At 52.5% G+C, this 17,659-nt stretch overlaps 1 protein-coding gene across 1 annotated transcript in view; it reads left to right on the plus strand.

The window, feature by feature from the left end:
* The window catches only part of LOC147095704 (uncharacterized), a 280,778-nt gene that overhangs the window by 41,022 nt on the left and 222,097 nt on the right, over positions 1 to 17,659 (plus strand). Inside the window, exons 14-16 of the mRNA XM_085974754.1 lie at positions 1,940 to 1,993; positions 5,287 to 5,331; positions 8,754 to 8,807. Of these exons, the coding sequence (XP_085830880.1) occupies positions 1,940 to 1,993; positions 5,287 to 5,331; positions 8,754 to 8,807 (153 nt within the window). The remainder of the gene's footprint in view (positions 1 to 1,939; positions 1,994 to 5,286; positions 5,332 to 8,753; positions 8,808 to 17,659) is intronic.

Consider the following 17,659-nt stretch of genomic DNA (forward strand, 5'->3'; position numbering starts at 1 on the left):
TGACCAGTAAAGGTGCCAAAGGAAGAGGATTGAAGCTTACAACATGACGGCAGAAACTTCCAATTTGTCCCAAGTTCTCGTGCAAACTCCTGATGCCCTGGTGCTAGATTCCCAGGGGCGCTGCTTTTTTACCCGTTGCGAACAAATGGACTGGTGCCTCCTCAAACAGAACACACACGGGCAACGCTCGCGTGCCTGAACTACAGCCAATGCCAATCGGGACTTCCGCCCTCAGATGTTTCACCAATCGCCAGGCGGCATCAACTACTGAGTTGAGCGTGCGAAAAGCAGCAAAGAGCAGGATGAGACATTAATTTGAGACTCTGACTGCCCTCTCAGGTGGATGTAAAGACCCCATGGCACTATTTCGTAGAGGAGCCGGGGAGTTCTCCCCAGTGTCCTGGGGCCAATATTTATCTCTCAGTCAACATCACTAAAACAGATTATCCGGTCCATTTATCTCATTGGCATTTGATAAAGTCCCACAGAAGAGACTGTTAACTAAGGCTGAAGCCCACGGAATTGAGGGCAAATTATTGACCTGGTTAGGAAATTGGCTGAGTGGCAGGAGACAGGCAGTAGGGATAATGGCTGGGTACTCAAATTGGCAGGATGTGACTAGTGGTGTCCCGCAGGGATCTGTGTTGGGGCCTCAACTATTCACAGTATTTATTAATGACTTAGATAGAAAGTTATATATCCAGCTTTGCCGATGACACAAAGGTAGGCAGCATTGTAGGCAGTGTAGATGAAAGCTTAAAATTACAAAGAGATCTCGACAGATTAAGTGAATGGGTAAAACTGTGGCAAATGGATTTCAATGTAAGCAAATGTGAAGTCATCCTCTTTGGACCTAAAAAGGATAGAACAGGGTACTTTCTAAATGGTGAAAGGCTAAAAACAGTGGATGTCCAAAGAGACTTGGGGGTCAAGATACATTGATCATTAAAATGTCATGAACAGGTACAGAAAATAATCAAAAAGGCTAATGGAATGCTGGCCTTTATATCTAGAGGACTACAATACAAGGGGGTAGAAGTTATGCTGCAGCTATACAAAACCCTGGTTAGACCACACCTGGAGTACTGTGAGCAGTTCTGGACACCACACCTTCGGAAGGATGTATTGGCCTTGGAGGGAGTGCAGCGTAGGTTTACCAGAATAATACCCAGACTTCAAGGGTTAAGTTGCGAGGAGAGATTACACAAACTAGAGTTGTATTCCCTGGAATTTAGAAGGTTAAGGGGTGATCTGATCAAAGTTTTCAGGATATTAAGGGGAACAGATAGGGTAGATAGAGAGAAACTATTTCCGCTGGTGGAGGAGCCCAGGACGAGGGGGCATAGTCTAAAAATTAGAGCCAGACCTTTCAGGAGTGAAATTAGGAAACACTTGTACACACACAATGGGTGGCAGAAGTTTGGAACTCTCTTCCGCAAACTGTAGTTGATGCGAGATCAATTGTTAATTTTAAATCTGAGATTGATAGATTTCTGTTAACCAAAGGTATTAAGGGACATGGGCCAAAGGCGGATATTTGGAGTTAGGATACAGATCAGCCATGATCTCACTGAATGGCTCGAGGGGCTGAATGGCCTCCTCCTGTTCCTATCTTCCTATGTTCCCAAAGGGCTTAGGGCCATCCTGAGCTTGTGAAAGGCGCTATATAAATGCACGTTCTTTGTTTCTCAGTTTGGAAAATGAGCCCGTGAGGACAATTCCCCGCCTGCAAGCTTCTGATGCAGAGCCTTGTGCACCAGTAGCACCTACTCCAGTCGGACTTTCCCGTCCATTAACGTTACGGCACGGTGAAAAGTGGGCCAGGTGCGCGGGCGTTGCTCCTGACGGGCAAGGCTCTATTTCCAGAAGCGCGGTGACGAGGACCTCACCGTCGGGATGGCTCCTGAGCTTAATCTCATTCTTTGTTTTGTTGCTTTAGGGAGAGCCTGGAGCGCAGGGGCCGCTAGGAAACCTCGGGGAAGATGGAGAGAGGGTGAGTGCCTGCCTCGTTGCACTGGCAGCTGCGCCAGTGCGACGCCTTTCGGAATCGCCGCCTCCGTCGGGATTGAGGTGTGGTCGGAGCGCTGGGTGAATGGGTTGTGTCAGAGGCTGTTTGCCCGTATGGTCCTGCCGAGATCCGTCCAATGTCAATACGGGTTAAAGCAGAGGTCGACTCAACGGGGGAATTATAACTCCCGGGCGGGATGTGTGGACCGCCATTTTGGCCTCGCTAACGATCCGTTCGTCTAAAATCAAAGGCAGCTCGCTGGCTTTGGGCCTACGTAGTTTGGGCAACAACGTCCAACGTGATTGGTTTGGGGGGGAGGGGGGGGAAACTGGGCAGGGAAATGGGGGAGACAGGCTAGAGGTCACCAAAGTTCAGAAGGAGGTGCAGCCAAAGGGGGCCGCAGGTTGGAGAATCAGCTCTAAACAGTGTTGTGGCCCTGTCTCTGATCTTGACGCCCTTTGAACTCCATACCATATGAATCCGTCACTGATGTTTGCATTGAGAGCAGGAAGGGGGCCAAAGATGGGATTGGGGTGGGGGGGGGGGCATTAAATTGAGAGGTGATGGGGTGGGAGGGGCAGGATCGTCCAGTGGGCCTATCGGAGACTTTTAGTAAAGTGGCCACCTGACCTCCCTGATATGCAGCAGAGCACAGCCTGAGCACGGCTACAGCACACAGGCTGCAGGGGAAGCACTGGTAAACCATCGAAAGACGTGACGAAATCCACTCCAGACACAGGGTGACGGTCTCCTTGCCCTGGTGGGGGTTCTGGGGCGATGCAGTGGGTCCCACACTCTCCTTTAATCCCTGGGACCTGGGTTTATTCCAGATCGGGCCTCCCCTCTTTGAGCTACGCTGGATGGGTCAGGTTCTGCCATTTCTCCTTCCAGTTTTGAATCCATCCCAAATGGAGAATTCGAGCGAGGGAGGTGGTGACGGGGGAGGGGACACGGTGGGGGGAGGGGACACGGGGGGGGTGGTGTTGGGGGGCGTTGTGGATTCTCTCGTGTTACAGAAACCTTCCATTGATGGTTTCTGTAACAGGCGGCCGATCCACAAAGCCCGGGTGACAGGTTGAAAAATCTACCCCTCTCTGGGTAAAAGTCTTGTTCCTAATCTCTGGGGCCCAGGCTCCGATGCAGTCCCGTCCCAGATCAGGATGTCTCTCTGGCTGAAACTGGCTGGGGCAGTGGATTAGGAACTGCAACCCTTCACTTCGTTCCCCCCAGGGTGTTCCGCCGATCTCCACCTGACGTTACAGTGAAAGACCTCGGTCTCATTCCAGCTCAGATAGAGGACATGAAGGTCTCTCTTCCCCTCTCTCTGATGTAAGTGAAACTCCGTTTTATCACCAGTTGGATTTTCCAATCTCTTGTTGTGTCAGCCGTGGCTCCGCGGGCCGCACGCTCACCTCCGAGTCAGAAGCTTGTGGGTTCCCGAGTCCCACTCCAGAGACTTGAGCACAAAAATCTAGGCTGACATTCCAGGACAAAGCAGCCCGCTTGATTGGCACCTCATCCACCACCTTAAACATTGACTCCTGCCACCACCGGCGCACCGTGGCTGCACTGTCGGAGGTGCCGTCTTTCAGAGGAAACGTGAAACCCAGGCTTCTCTCTCAGGCGGACGTAAAATACCCCACAACACTATTTGGAAGAAGAGCAGGGGGAGTTCTCCCCGGGGTCCTGGGGCCACTATTTATCCCTCAACCAACATCACTAAAAACAGATTATCTGGGTCATTATCTCATTGCTGTTTGTGGGAGCTTGCTGTGCGCAATTTTGGCTGCTGCTTTTCCTACATCACAACAGTGACTACACTTCAAATAGTACTTCATTGGCTGTGAAGTGCTTTGGGATGTGCTGAGGTTGTGAAAGGTGCTGTAGAAATGCCAGTCTTTCTTTTACCAGGCCTCTCCTCATTTTTTAGACTCCTTTCTTTATTTATTGTGTGTAATTACGATGTGAGAGAGAAAGGCTGGAAAGTTAGCTCATGTCATCTTCGAGAACGTTGATACGAGGGTTACAATCCCTCTCATCTCTGCCTGGAGGCAATGTCGATGTGTTTGGGAAGATTTCCTCTGATTAGTTATTTCACCAGTGAAGTGATAAACCCATCAATTTTTAAAAAAAACTGAAGATCTTCAGAAACTTAGTCCCACAAAGCGACTTGATGAATTCTGCCCACAATGTGTTGAAACTGTCTTGCCGAGGAAGACTGTGAACCTTTGACGGACCAATTTTTCTACAGATAGGGAAACCAGTGGACATGTTGCTGAGAGTTTCCCGACCGGTAATTTCAACACCTGTGACCACAGACTCCGTGCCAGTTACATAAGAAATAGGAGCAGGAGTCAGCCCTTCGACCCCTCGAGCCTGCTCCGCCATTCAGTAAGATCATGGCTGATCATCGACCTCAACTCCACTTTCCCGCCCGATCTCCATATCCCTTGATTCCTTAGTGCCCAAAAACCTAGCAATCTCAGTCTAGAATGTGCTCAACGACTGAGCCTCCACAGCCCTCTGGGGTAAAGAATTCCAAAGATTCATCACCCTCCAAGTGAAGAAATTTCTCCTCATCTCAGTCCTAAATGGCCGACCCATTTTACCTGAGACTGTGACCCCTAGTTCTAGACTCTCCTTGACTTTGTCCTACAGTCATTGGCTGATTGTGTTCTGAATTAACCGTTTCAATATTGGTCTCTAATTTACTTCTACACACAAAGATCATAGAATCATAACGGCACAGAAGGAGGCCATTCGGCCCATCGAGTCTGTGCCGGCTCTCTGTGGAGCAATCCATTCAGTCCCATTCCCCCCCGCTCTATCCTCATGGCCCTGCAAGTTTATTTCCCTCAAGTACCGATCTTCCCTTGACAGCATTGAGTGTCTCCGCTTCCACCACTTCCGTCGGCAGCGAATCCCAGGTCCTCACCACTCGCTGCATAAAAAAGTTTTTCCTCACGTCCCCCCTGTATCTCTTGCCTAAAACCTTAAATCTGTGTCTCCTAGTCCTTGTACCATCAACTAGTGTGAACAGACTTTCCCCGTCTAGCCTATCCAAACCCGTTATTGTCTTGTACACCTCTATCAAATCACCCCTCAACCTCCTTTGTTCTAATGAAAACAAATCCAGCTTCTCCAACCTGTCCTTGTAGCTAAGAGCTATGAATTAACCGTTTCAATATTGGTCTCTATTTTACTTGCCTTCATAAGTAAGACTGTCTTAAATATCAAGTTGTGATTTTTGCGAGTTAATATCTTCTGTTTGCCTCTAGGGAGATGATGGTGAGGCCGGACCCAGAGGGTTGCCAGGTGAACCCGTAAGTACAGCTTGGTTTTGGACTTGTTCCCCATTAGTGATGAGAATCCAGGATATGAACAGGGGCCACCAAGGTCAGAGAGACACAGTCCAGTGGGACATGGATCCTGTGTGCTCTCCCATTTGGATAAAGCTGTCTGTCCCAGGCTGCACTCTCTGCCCTTATTGCACCACCCACTCTCATCGCCCCAATCAGAGGCCCCGTCACCATTCACGTGTACTTTGGAACTCTCTCCCCCAATGGCCCTTCACCTCACACTCTCTCTCCCAATCCCCTTTCACCTCACTCTCTCTCTCCCAATCCCCTTTCATCTCACTCTCTCTCCCAATCCCCTTTCACCTCACTCTCTCTCCCAATCCCCTTTCATCTCACTCTCTCTCCCAATCCCCTTTCATCTCACTCTCTCTCCCAATCCCCTTTCATCTCACTCTCTCTCCCAATCCCCTTTCACCTCTCTCTCCCCCAATCCCCTTTCATCTCACTCTCTCTCCCAATCCCCTTTCATCACACTCTCTCTCCCAATGGCCCTTCACCTCACACTCTCTCTCCCAATCCCCTTTCACCTCACTCTCTCTCTCCCAATCCCCTTTCATCACACTCTCTCTCCCAATCCCCTTTCATCACACTCTCTCTCCCAATCCCCTTTCATCTCACTCTCTCTCCCAATCCCCTTTCATCACACTCTCTCTCCCAATCCCCTTTCACCTCACTCTCTCTCTCCCAATCCCCTTTCATCTCACTCTCTCTCTCCCAATCCCCTTTCACCTCACTCTCTCTCTCCCAATCCCCTTTCACCTCACTCTCTCTCTCCCAATCCCCTTTCACCTCACTCTCTCCCCCAATGGCCCTTCACCTCACTCTCTCTCTCCCAATCCCCTTTCACCTCACTCTCTCTCTCCCAATCCCCTTTCACCTCACTCTCTCCCCCAATGGCCCTTCACCTCACTCTCTCTCTCCCAATCCCCTTTCATCTCACTCTCTCTCTCCCAATCCCCTTTCACCTCACTCTCTCTCTCCCAATCCCCTTTCACCTCACTCTCTCTCTCCCAATCCCCTTTCATCTCACTCTCTCCCCCAATGGCCCTTCACCTCACTCTCTCTCTCCCAATCCCCTTTCATCTCACTCTCTGTCTCCCAATATTCTTTTACCTCACTCTCTCTCTCTCCCAGTACCCATTTCACCTCATTATCTCACTCTCCCAAGCCCCCTTCACCTTATTAGAACATAAGAAATAGGAGCAGGAGTAGGCCATTTGGCCCTTCGAGCCTGCTCCGCCATTCAATAAGATCATGGCTGATCTTCTACCTCATCTCCACTTTCCTGCACTTTCCCCATATCCCTTGATTCCCTTAACATTCAATGACTGAGCCTCCACAGCCCTCTGGGGTAAAAATCTGCAAAGATTCACCACCCTCTGAGTGAAGAAATTTCGCCACATCTCAGTCCTAAATGGCCGACCCCTTATTCTGAGACTGTGACCCTGTGGTACTAGACTCTCCCAATAGCCCTTAGCCTCATTTCTCCCAAATCACTTACCTTGTCATGTGTCTCCCAAGCGCAATGGAAGCCTCATGGTCCTGGCACTGGACGAACAATCTAGAGGTTGGGAGTTCACTCCCACCGTGGCAAGCAGCGGAACAGGATTCAATAAATCTGATCATTTGTGTCTGGGTCCGGTCAAAAAGGACCACAAAAGCTGGCAAATCATTAAATGGTTCACTAATATCCTTCAGGGAGGGAGCCTGCAACTCCAACCCGGTCTGACCTCCACATGACTCCGGTCCCACAGTACGTGGTTGGCTTAATATTCTCGGCAGAAAGGGTTGGGCACTAATTGCTGCCTTGCCAGCATCGTGCAGACATCCCAAGAGGAAAAAGTCTCCAAAATCGCTTCGCCGTGTTAACTCTTCCCCACAAAAACCCCGTTAACTTACTGCCTCCTCTCACTTCCTTCAAAAGCCTCTTGGAATGCCATCTGTTGGACTGGGTTTCCAGTCCCATTCCCCAGTGTATTCCTGTCCCTGCAGATCTAATACACGGAGTCATAGTGCTGCACAAGGGGCTGTTATAAGGATGTTATTGTTGTTATGGGATCCACTTTACTTGCATTGAAAATGAATGTGTTTTTTTGTAATGGAATCAAGCTAACTGAAACCTCTCCCAGTGATGCCAGCCTGGGCCAATCCAAACCAGGATTGGGGCCTGCAGGGACCTGGCCCTGTCAAACGGACAGGTTTTCACCATCATCTCTCTGTGGCTGCAGTGTGTATCATCTACAAGATGCACTGCAGCAACTCGCCAAGGCTTCTTCGGCAGCACTTCCCAAACCCACGACCACTGCCACCTAGAAGGACAAGGGCAGCAGGCGCATGGGAACACCACCACCTCCAAGTTCCCCTCCAAGTCACACACCATCCTGACTTGGAAATATATCGCCGATCCTTCATCGTCGCTAGGTCAAAATCCTGGAACTCCCTCCCTAACAGCACTGTGGGAGTACCATCACCACACAGACTGCAGCAGTTCAAGAAGGTGGCTCACCACCACCTTCTCAAGGGCAATTAGGAATGGGCAATAAATGCTGGTCTTGCCAGCGACGCCCACATCCCGTTGAATGAATAAAAAAAAGCTGAAAATGTCAGACTGGGACACCGAACTAAGGCTCTGGATTTGTTGAGCAGACGGGCCTTATCCGGCACCATGGGTGTGAAACTGAGACAATATAACTCAGCATTTGGGCTCGTGCAGTACTTACACACTGTACAAATGGATATGTAATAGCCCAGCGTCCGAAGTAAAGGTAAGTCAAGTTCCGGGCTTGTGGGATGGACATCGAAGCTTCCAGCCTTGATTTACCTGTTCAGTACTGGGGGCCCAACACCTTCACCTTCCAGGAGGATCAGCGCCCCAGCATGTGATGGATACTCCTGGGTGGTGAAGCTCCAACAGCTGGACAGTGAAGAAAATCTAGGCTTCATCTTCCAGCAGCTGCAGAACCTGGGCTGGGTCAATGTGCCCTATGAACTTGGCTATCGCGAGATCTCTCCACTTGGTCTGGTAGATTATGAAAGTCCCACATCGTTCACTATAAGGAGGGAGCCACGTGTTGCCCTGGAGAATTTCACAAACCCACTCCCGAAATTGCAGCAATGGCCTCTATTGTGTCCATTGCTCCTATGTACGATCTCCATGCGGGTCTCCTGACCATTAACTTCTCCACTAATAGATAACCCTGTTAGGAGAACACCATCTGCCTCACAGCAGAAGAAGGTCAAAGGTTGAATATCAGCAGGAACACGGGCCCAGGCAGCTTAAGATTCAATGACCTCAAAACAACATGCCATAGTTTAATCAATTGTGCTTTGTGGTATACAAGAATTTATTTTAACATGTTTATCTCTCTGCTCTCTTTACCAACCAGGGACCAAGAGGCCTCCTCGGACCTAAAGGACCCCCTGGACTGCAAGGACCTCCTGTGAGTAACAGCAGAAGCATAAAGAACAACAAACAATCAAATGACTTCTGTACAATTTCCATTTCACTGGTTGGCAGAAAATTTTATTCACAAAGTGAGGTCATCATATCCAGCATGGTGCATCCCGTCCCCTCGTAGACGCAATCAGTGTGTGAGCAAACGCAAACAACGGAAGGAGCGCACGTCAACCCAAGCACCCCACCCACCCGCCCCTTCAACCATCGTCTGCCCCAACTGTGACAGAGACTGTAGGTCCCGCATTAGACGAATCAGTCACTTACGAACTCATTTTTAATGTGGAAGCAAGTCATCCTCGGTTCCGAGGGACTGCCTAAGAGAAGAGAGAGTGGGTGACGGACCCTCTCATTCTCTCTCAGTCCCAATCAGTGTGTGGGTGACGGACCCCCTCATTCTCTCTCAGTCCCAATCAGTGTGTGGGTGACGGACCCCCTCATTCTCTCTCAGTCCCAATCAGTGTGTGGGTGACGGACCCTCTCATTCTCTCTCAGTCCCAATCAGTGTGTGGGTGACGGACCCTCTCATTCTCTCTCAGTCCCAATCAGTGTGTGGGTGACGGACCCCCTCATTCTCTCTCAGTCCCAATCAGTGTATGGGTGATGGACCCTCTCATTCTTCCTCAGTCCCAATCAGTGTGTGGGTGACGGACCCTCTCATTCTCCCTCAGTCCCAATCAGTGTGTGGGTGACGGACCCTCTCATTCTCCCTCAGTCCCAATCAGTGTGTGGGTGATGGACCCTCTCATTCTTCCTCAGTCCCAATCAGTGTGTGGGTGATGGACCCTCTCATTCTCTCTCAGTCCCAATCAGTGTGTGGGTGATGGACCCTCTCATTCTCTCTCAGTCCCAATCAGTGTGTGGGTGACGGACCCCCTCATTCTCTCTCAGTCCCAATCAGTGTGTGGGTGACGGACCCCCTCATTCTCTCTCAGTCCCAATCAGTGTGTGGGTGACGGACCCTCTCATTCTCTCTCAGTCCCAATCAGTATGTGGGTGATGGACCCTCTCATTCTCTCTCAGTCCCAATCAGTGTGGGTGATGGACCCTCTCATTCTCTCTCAGTCCCAATCAGTGTATGGGTGATGGACCCTCTCATTCTCTCTCAGTCCCAATCAGTGTGTGGGTGACGGACCCCCTCATTCTCTCTCAGTCCCAATCAGTGTATGGGTGACGGACCCTCTCATTCTCCCTCAGTCCCAATCAGTGTGTGGGTGACGGACCCTCTCATTCTTCCTCAGTCCCAATCAGTGTGTGGGTGACGGACCCTCTCATTCTCTCTCAGTCCCAATCAGTGTGTGGGTGACGGACCCTCTCATTCTCCCTCAGTCCCAATCAGTGTGTGGGTGACGGACCCTCTCATTCTCTCTCAGTCCCAATCAGTGTGTGGGTGACGGACCCTCTCATTCTCTCTCAGTCCCAATCAGTGTGTGGGTGACGGACCCTCTCATTCTTCCTCAGTCCCAATCAGTGTGTGGGTGACGGACCCTCTCGTTCTCCCTCAGTCCCAATCAGTGTGTGGGTGATGGACCCTCTCATTCTCCCTCAGTCCCAATCAGTGTGTGGGTGATGGACCCTCTCATTCTTCCTCAGTCCCAATCAGTGTGTGGGTGACGGACCCTCTCATTCTCTCTCAGTCCCAATCAGTGTGTGGGTGACGGACCCCCTCATTCTCTCTCAGTCCCAATCAGTGTGTGGGTGACGGACCCCTTCATTCTCTCTCAGTCCCAATCAGTGTGTGGGTGACGGACCCCCTCATTCTCTCTCAGTCCCAATCAGTGTGTGGGTGACGGACCCTCTCATTCTCCCCTAGTCCCAATCAGTGTGTGGGTGACGGACCCTCTCATTCTCCCTCAGTCCCAATCAGTGTATGGGTGATGGACCCTCTCATTCTTCCTCAGTCCCAATCAGTGTGTGGGTGACGGACCCCCTCATTCTCTCTCAGTCCCAATCAGTGTGTGGGTGACGGACCCTCTCATTCTCTCTCAGTCCCAATCAGTGTGTGGGTGACGGACCCTCATTCTCCCTCAGTCCCAATCAGTGTGTGGGTGACGGACCCTCTCATTCTTCCTCAGTCCCAATCAGTGTGAGGGTGACGGACCCTCTCATTCTCCCTCAGTCCCAATCAGTGTGAGGGTGACGGACCCTCTCATTCTCTCTCAGTCCCAATCAGTGTGGGTGACGGACCCTCTCATTCTCCCTCAGTCCCAATCAGGGTGTGGGTGACGGACCCTCTCATTCTCTCTCAGTCCCAATCAGTGTGTGGGCGACGGACCCTCTCATTCTCCCTCAGTCCCAGTCAGTGTGTGGGTGACGGACCCTCTCATTCTCTCTCAGTCCCAGTCAGTGTGTGGGTGACGGACCCTCTCATTCTCTCTCAGTCCCAATCAGTGTGTGGGTGACAGACCCTCTCATTCTCCCTCAATCCCAATCAGTGTGTGGGTGACGGACCCTCTCATTTTCCCTCAGTCCCAATCAGTGTGTGGGTGACGGACCCTCTCATTCTCCCTCAGTCCCAATCAGTGTGTGGGTGACGGACCCTCTCATTCTCCCTCAGTCCCAATCAGTGTGTGGGTGACGGACCCTCTCATTCTCCCTCAGTCCCAATCAGTGTGTGGGTGACGGACCCTCTCATTCTCTCTCTGTCCCAATCAGTGTGTGGGTGACGGACCCTCTCATTCTCTCTCAGTCCCAATCAGTGTGTGGGTGACAGACCCTCTCATTCTCCCTCAATCCCAGTCAGTGTGTGAGTGACGGACCCTCTCATTCTCCCCTAGTCCCAGTCAGTGTGTGGGTGACGGACCCTCTCATTCTCCCTCAGTCCCAATCAGTGTGTGGGTGACGGACCCTATCATTCTCCCCTAGTCCCAATCAGTGTGTGGGTGACGGACCCTCTCATTCTCTCTCAGTCCCAATCAGTGTGTGGGTGACGGACCCTCTCATTCTCCCCTAGTCTCAATCAGTGTGTGGGTGACGGACCCTCTCATTCTCCCTCAGTCCCAATCAGTGTGTGGGTGACGGACCCTCTCATTCTCTCTCAGTCCCAATCAGTGTGTGGGTGACGGACCCTCTCATTCTCCCCTAGTCCCAATCAGTGTGTGGGTGACGGACCCTCTCATTCTCTCTCAGTCCCAATCAGTGTGTGGGTGACGGACCCTCTCATTCTCCCCTAGTCTCAATCAGTGTGTGGGTGACGGACCCTCTCATTCTCTCTCAGTCCCAATCAGTGTGTGGGTGACGGACCCTCTCATTCTCCCTCAGTCCCAATCAGTGTGTGGGTGACAGACCCTCTCATTCTCTCTCAGTCCCAATCAGTGTGTGGGTGACGGACCCTCTCATTCTCCCTCAGTCCCAATCAGTGTGTGGGTGATGGACCCTCTCATTCTCCCTCAGTCCCAATCAGTGTGTGGGTGACGGACCCTCTCATTCTCTCTCAGTCCCAATCAGTGTGTGGGTGACGGACCCTCTCGTTCTCCCTCAGTCCCAATCAGTGTGTGGGTGACGGACCCTCTCATTCTCCCTCAGTCCCAATCAGTGTGTGGGTGACGGACCCTCTCGTTCTCCCTCAGTCCCAATCAGTGTGTGGGTGACGGACCCTCTCATTCTCCCTCAGTCCCAATCAGTGTGTGGGTGACGGACCCTCTCATTCTCCCTCAGTCCCAATCAGTGAGGGTGACGGACCCTCTCATTCTCCCTCAGTCCCAATCAGTGTGTGGGTGACGGAACCTCTCATTCTCCCTCAGTCCCAATTAGTGAGGGTGACGGACCCTCTCATTCTCTCTGAGTCCCAATCAGTGTGTGGGTGACGGACCCTCTCATTCTCCCTCAGTCCCAATCCGTGAGTGGGTGACGGACCCTCTCATTCTCCCTCAGTCCCAATCAGTGTGTGGGTGACGGACCCTCTCATTCTCTCTCAGTCCCAATCAGTGTGTGGGTGACGGACCCTCTCATTCTCTCTCAGTCCCAATCAGTGTGTGGGTGACGGATCCTCTCATTCTCCCTCAGTCCCAATCAGTGTGTGGGTGACGGACCCTCTCATTCTCTCGCAGTCCCAATCAGTGTGTGGGTGACGGACCCTCTCATTCTCCCTCAGTCCCAATCAGTGTGGGTGAGGGACCCTCTCATTCTCGCTCAGTCCCAATCCGTGTGTGGGTGACGGACCCTCTCATTCTCTCTCAGTCCCAATCAGTGTGTGGGTGACGGACCCTCTCATTCTCTCTCAGTCCCAATCAGTGTGTGGGTGACGGACCCTCTCATTCACCCTCAGTCCCAATCCGTGTGTGGGTGACGGACCCTCTCATTCTCTCTCGGTCCCAATCAGTGTGTGGGTGACGGACCCTCTCATTCTCTCTCAGTCCCAATCAGTGTGTGTGTGACGGACCCTCTCATTCTCTCTCAGTCCCAATCAGTGTGTGGGTGACGGACGCTCTCATTCTATCTCAGTCCCAATCAGTGTGTGGGTGACGGTCCCTCTCATTCTCCCTCAGTCCCAATCAGTGTGTGGGTGACGGACCCTCTCATTCCCCCTCGGTCCCAATCAGTGTGTGGGTGACGGACCCTCTCAATCTCTCTGTCCCAGTCAGTGTGTGAGTGACGGACCCTCCCATTCTCTCTCAGTCCCAATCAGTGTGTGGGTGACGGACCCTCTCATTCTCCCTCAGTCCCAATCAGTGTGTGGGTGACGGACCCTCTCATTCTCTCTCAGTCCCAATCAGTGTGTGGGTGACGGACCCTCTCATTCTCTCTCAGTCCCAATCAGTGTGTGGGTGACGGACCCTCTCATTCTCTCTCAGTCCCAATCAGTGTGTGAGTGACGGACCCTCTCATTCTCTCTCAGTCCCAATCAGTGTGTGGGTGACGGACCCTCTCATTCTCCCTCAGTCCCAATCAGTGTGTGGGTGACGGACCCTCTCATTCTCTCTCAGTCCCAATCAGTGTGTGGGTGATGGACCCTCTCATTCTCCCTCAGTCCCAATCAGTGTGTGGGTGACGGACCCTCTCATTCTCCCTCAGTCCCAATCAGTGTGTGGGTGACGGACCCTCTCATTCTCCGTCAATCCCAATCAGTGTGTGGGTGACGGACCCTCTCGTTCTCCCTCAGTCCCAATCAGTGTGTGGGTGACGGACCCTCTCATTCTCCCTCAGTCCCAATCAGTGTGTGGGTGACGGACCCTCTCATTCTCTCTCCGTCCCAATCAGTGTGTGGGTGACGGACCCTCTCATTCTCTCTCAGTCCCAATCAGTGTGTGGGTGACGGCCCCTCTCATTCTCCCTCAGTCCTCATCAGTTTGTGGGTGACGGACCCTCTCATTCTCTCTCAGTCCCAATCAGTGTGTGGGTGATGGACCCTCTCATTCTCCCTCAGTCCCAATCAGTGTGTGGGTGACGGACCCTCTCATTCTCCGTCAATACCAATCAGTGTGTGGGTGACGGACCCTCTCGTTCTCCCTCAGTCCCAATCAGTGTGTGGGTGACGGACCCTCTCATTTTCTCGCAGTCCCAATCAGTGTGTGGGTGACGGACCCTCTCATTCTCTCTCAGTCCCAATCAGTGAGTGGGTGACGGACCCTCTCATTCTCCCTCAGTCCCAATCAGTGTGTGGGTGACGGACCCTCTCATTCTCCCCTAGTTCCAATCAGTGTGTGGGTGACGGACCCTCTCATTCTCCCCTAGTTCCAATCAGAGTGTGGGTGACGGACCCTCTCATTCTCTCTCAGTCCCAATCAGTGTGTGGGTGATGGACCCTCTCATTCTCCCCTAGTTCCAATCAGAGTGTGGGTGACGGACCCTCTCATTCTCTCTCAGTCCCAATCAGTGTGTGGGTGACGGACCCTCTCATTCTCTCTCAGTCCCAATCAGTGTGTGGGTGACGGACCCTCTCATTCTCCCTCAGTCCCAATCAGTGTGTGGGTGACGGACCCTCTCATTCTCTCTCAGTCCCAATCAGTGTGTGGGTGACGGACCCTCTCATTCTCCCCTAGTCCCAATCAGTGTGTGGGTGACGGACCCTCTCATTCTCTCTCAGTCCCAATCAGTGTGTGGGTGACGGACCCTCTCATTCTCCCCTAGTCTCAATCAGTGTGTGGGTGACGGACCCTCTCATTCTCTCTCAGTCCCAATCAGTGTGTGGGTGACGGACCCTCTCATTCTCCCTCAGTCCCAATCAGTGTGTGGGTGACAGACCCTCTCATTCTCTCTCAGTCCCAATCAGTGTGTGGGTGACGGACCCTCTCATTCTCCCTCAGTCCCAATCAGTGTGTGGGTGATGGACCCTCTCATTCTCCCTCAGTCCCAATCAGTGTGTGGGTGACGGACCCTCTCATTCTCTCTCAGTCCCAATCAGTGTGTGGGTGACGGACCCTCTCGTTCTCCCTCAGTCCCAATCAGTGTGTGGGTGACGGACCCTCTCATTCTCCCTCAGTCCCAATCAGTGTGTGGGTGACGGACCCTCTCGTTCTCCCTCAGTCCCAATCAGTGTGTGGGTGACGGACCCTCTCGTTCTCCCTCAGTCCCAATCAGTGTGTGGGTGACGGACCCTCTCATTCTCCCTCAGTCCCAATCAGTGAGGGTGACGGACCCTCTCATTCTCCCTCAGTCCCAATCAGTGTGTGGGTGACGGAACCTCTCATTCTCCCTCAGTCCCAATCAATGTGTGGGTGACGGACCCTCTCATTCTCCCTCAGTCCCAATTAGTGAGGGTGACGGACCCTCTCATTCTCTCTGAGTCCCAATCAGTGTGTGGGTGACGGACCCTCTCATTCTCCCTCAGTCCCAATCCGTGAGTGGGTGACGGACCCTCTCATTCTCCCTCAGTCCCAATCAGTGTGTGGGTGACGGACCCTCTCATTCTCTCTCAGTCCCAATCAGTGTGTGGGTGACGGACCCTCTCATTCTCTCTCAGTCCCAATCAGTGTGTGGGTGACGGACCCTCTCATTCTCCCTCAGTCCCAATCAGTGTGTGGGTGACGGACCCTCTCATTCTCTCGCAGTCCCAATCAGTGTGTGGGTGACGGACCCTCTCATTCTCCCTCAGTCCCAATCAGTGTGTGGGTGACGGACCCTCTCATTCTCCCTCAGTCCCAATCAGTGTGGGTGAGGGACCCTCTCATTCTCGCTCAGTCCCAATCCGTGTGTGGGTGACGGACCCTCTCATTCTCTCTCAGTCCCAATCAGTGTGTGGGTGACGGACCCTCTCATTCTCTCTCAGTCCCAATCAGTGTGTGGGTGACGGACCCTCTCATTCACCCTCAGTCCCAATCCGTGTGTGGGTGACGGACCCTCTCATTCCCCCTCGGTCCCAATCAGTGTGTGGGTGACGGACCCTCTCAATCTCTCTGTCCCAGTCAGTGTGTGAGTGACGGACCCTCCCATTCTCTCTCAGTCCCAATCAGTGTGTGGGTGACGGACCCTCTCATTCTCCCTCAGTCCCAATCAGTGTGTGGGTGACGGACCCTCTCATTCTCTCTCAGTCCCAATCAGTGTGTGGGTGACGGACCCTCTCATTCTCTCTCAGTCCCAATCAGTGTGTGGGTGACGGACCCTCTCATTCTCTCTCAGTCCCAATCAGTGTGTGAGTGACGGACCCTCTCATTCTCTCTCAGTCCCAATCAGTGTGTGGGTGACGGACCCTCTCATTCTCCCTCAGTCCCAATCAGTGTGTGGGTGACGGACCCTCTCATTCTCTCTCAGTCCCAATCAGTGTGTGGGTGATGGACCCTCTCATTCTCCCTCAGTCCCAATCAGTGTGTGGGTGACGGACCCTCTCATTCTCCCTCAGTCCCAATCAGTGTGTGGGTGACGGACCCTCTCATTCTCCGTCAATCCCAATCAGTGTGTGGGTGACGGACCCTCTCGTTCTCCCTCAGTCCCAATCAGTGTGTGGGTGACGGACCCTCTCATTCTCCCTCAGTCCCAATCAGTGTGTGGGTGACGGACCCTCTCATTCTCTCTCCGTCCCAATCAGTGTGTGGGTGACGGACCCTCTCATTCTCTCTCAGTCCCAATCAGTGTGTGGGTGACGGCCCCTCTCATTCTCCCTCAGTCCTCATCAGTTTGTGGGTGACGGACCCTCTCATTCTCTCTCAGTCCCAATCAGTGTGTGGGTGATGGACCCTCTCATTCTCCCTCAGTCCCAATCAGTGTGTGGGTGACGGACCCTCTCATTCTCCGTCAATACCAATCAGTGTGTGGGTGACGGACCCTCTCGTTCTCCCTCAGTCCCAATCAGTGTGTGGGTGACGGACCCTCTCATTTTCTCGCAGTCCCAATCAGTGTGTGGGTGACGGACCCTCTCATTCTCTCTCAGTCCCAATCAGTGAGTGGGTGACGGACCCTCTCATTCTCCCTCAGTCCCAATCAGTGTGTGGGTGACGGACCCTCTCATTCTCCCCTAGTTCCAATCAGTGTGTGGGTGACGGACCCTCTCATTCTCCCCTAGTTCCAATCAGAGTGTGGGTGACGGACCCTCTCATTCTCTCTCAGTCCCAATCAGTGTGTGGGTGATGGACCCTCTCATTCTCCCCTAGTTCCAATCAGAGTGTGGGTGACGGACCCTCTCATTCTCTCTCAGTCCCAATCAGTGTGTGGGTGACGGACCCTCTCATTCTCTCTCAGTCCCAATCAGTGTGTGGGTGACGGACCCTCTCATTCTCCCTCAGTCCCAATCAGTGTGTGGGTGACGGACCCTCTCATTCTCTCTCAGTCCCAATCAGTGTGTGGGTGACGGACCCTCTCATTCTCCCCTAGTCCCAATCAGTGTGTGGGTGACGGACCCTCTCATTCTCTCTCAGTCCCAATCAGTGTGTGGGTGACGGACCCTCTCATTCTCCCCTAGTCTCA

The sequence above is a fragment of the Somniosus microcephalus genome, unplaced genomic scaffold (assembly GCF_052327205.1).
Source record: "Somniosus microcephalus isolate GS21.2 unplaced genomic scaffold, FLI_Smic_1.0 unresolved_chr1, whole genome shotgun sequence".
Lineage (NCBI taxonomy): Eukaryota > Metazoa > Chordata > Chondrichthyes > Squaliformes > Somniosidae > Somniosus > Somniosus microcephalus.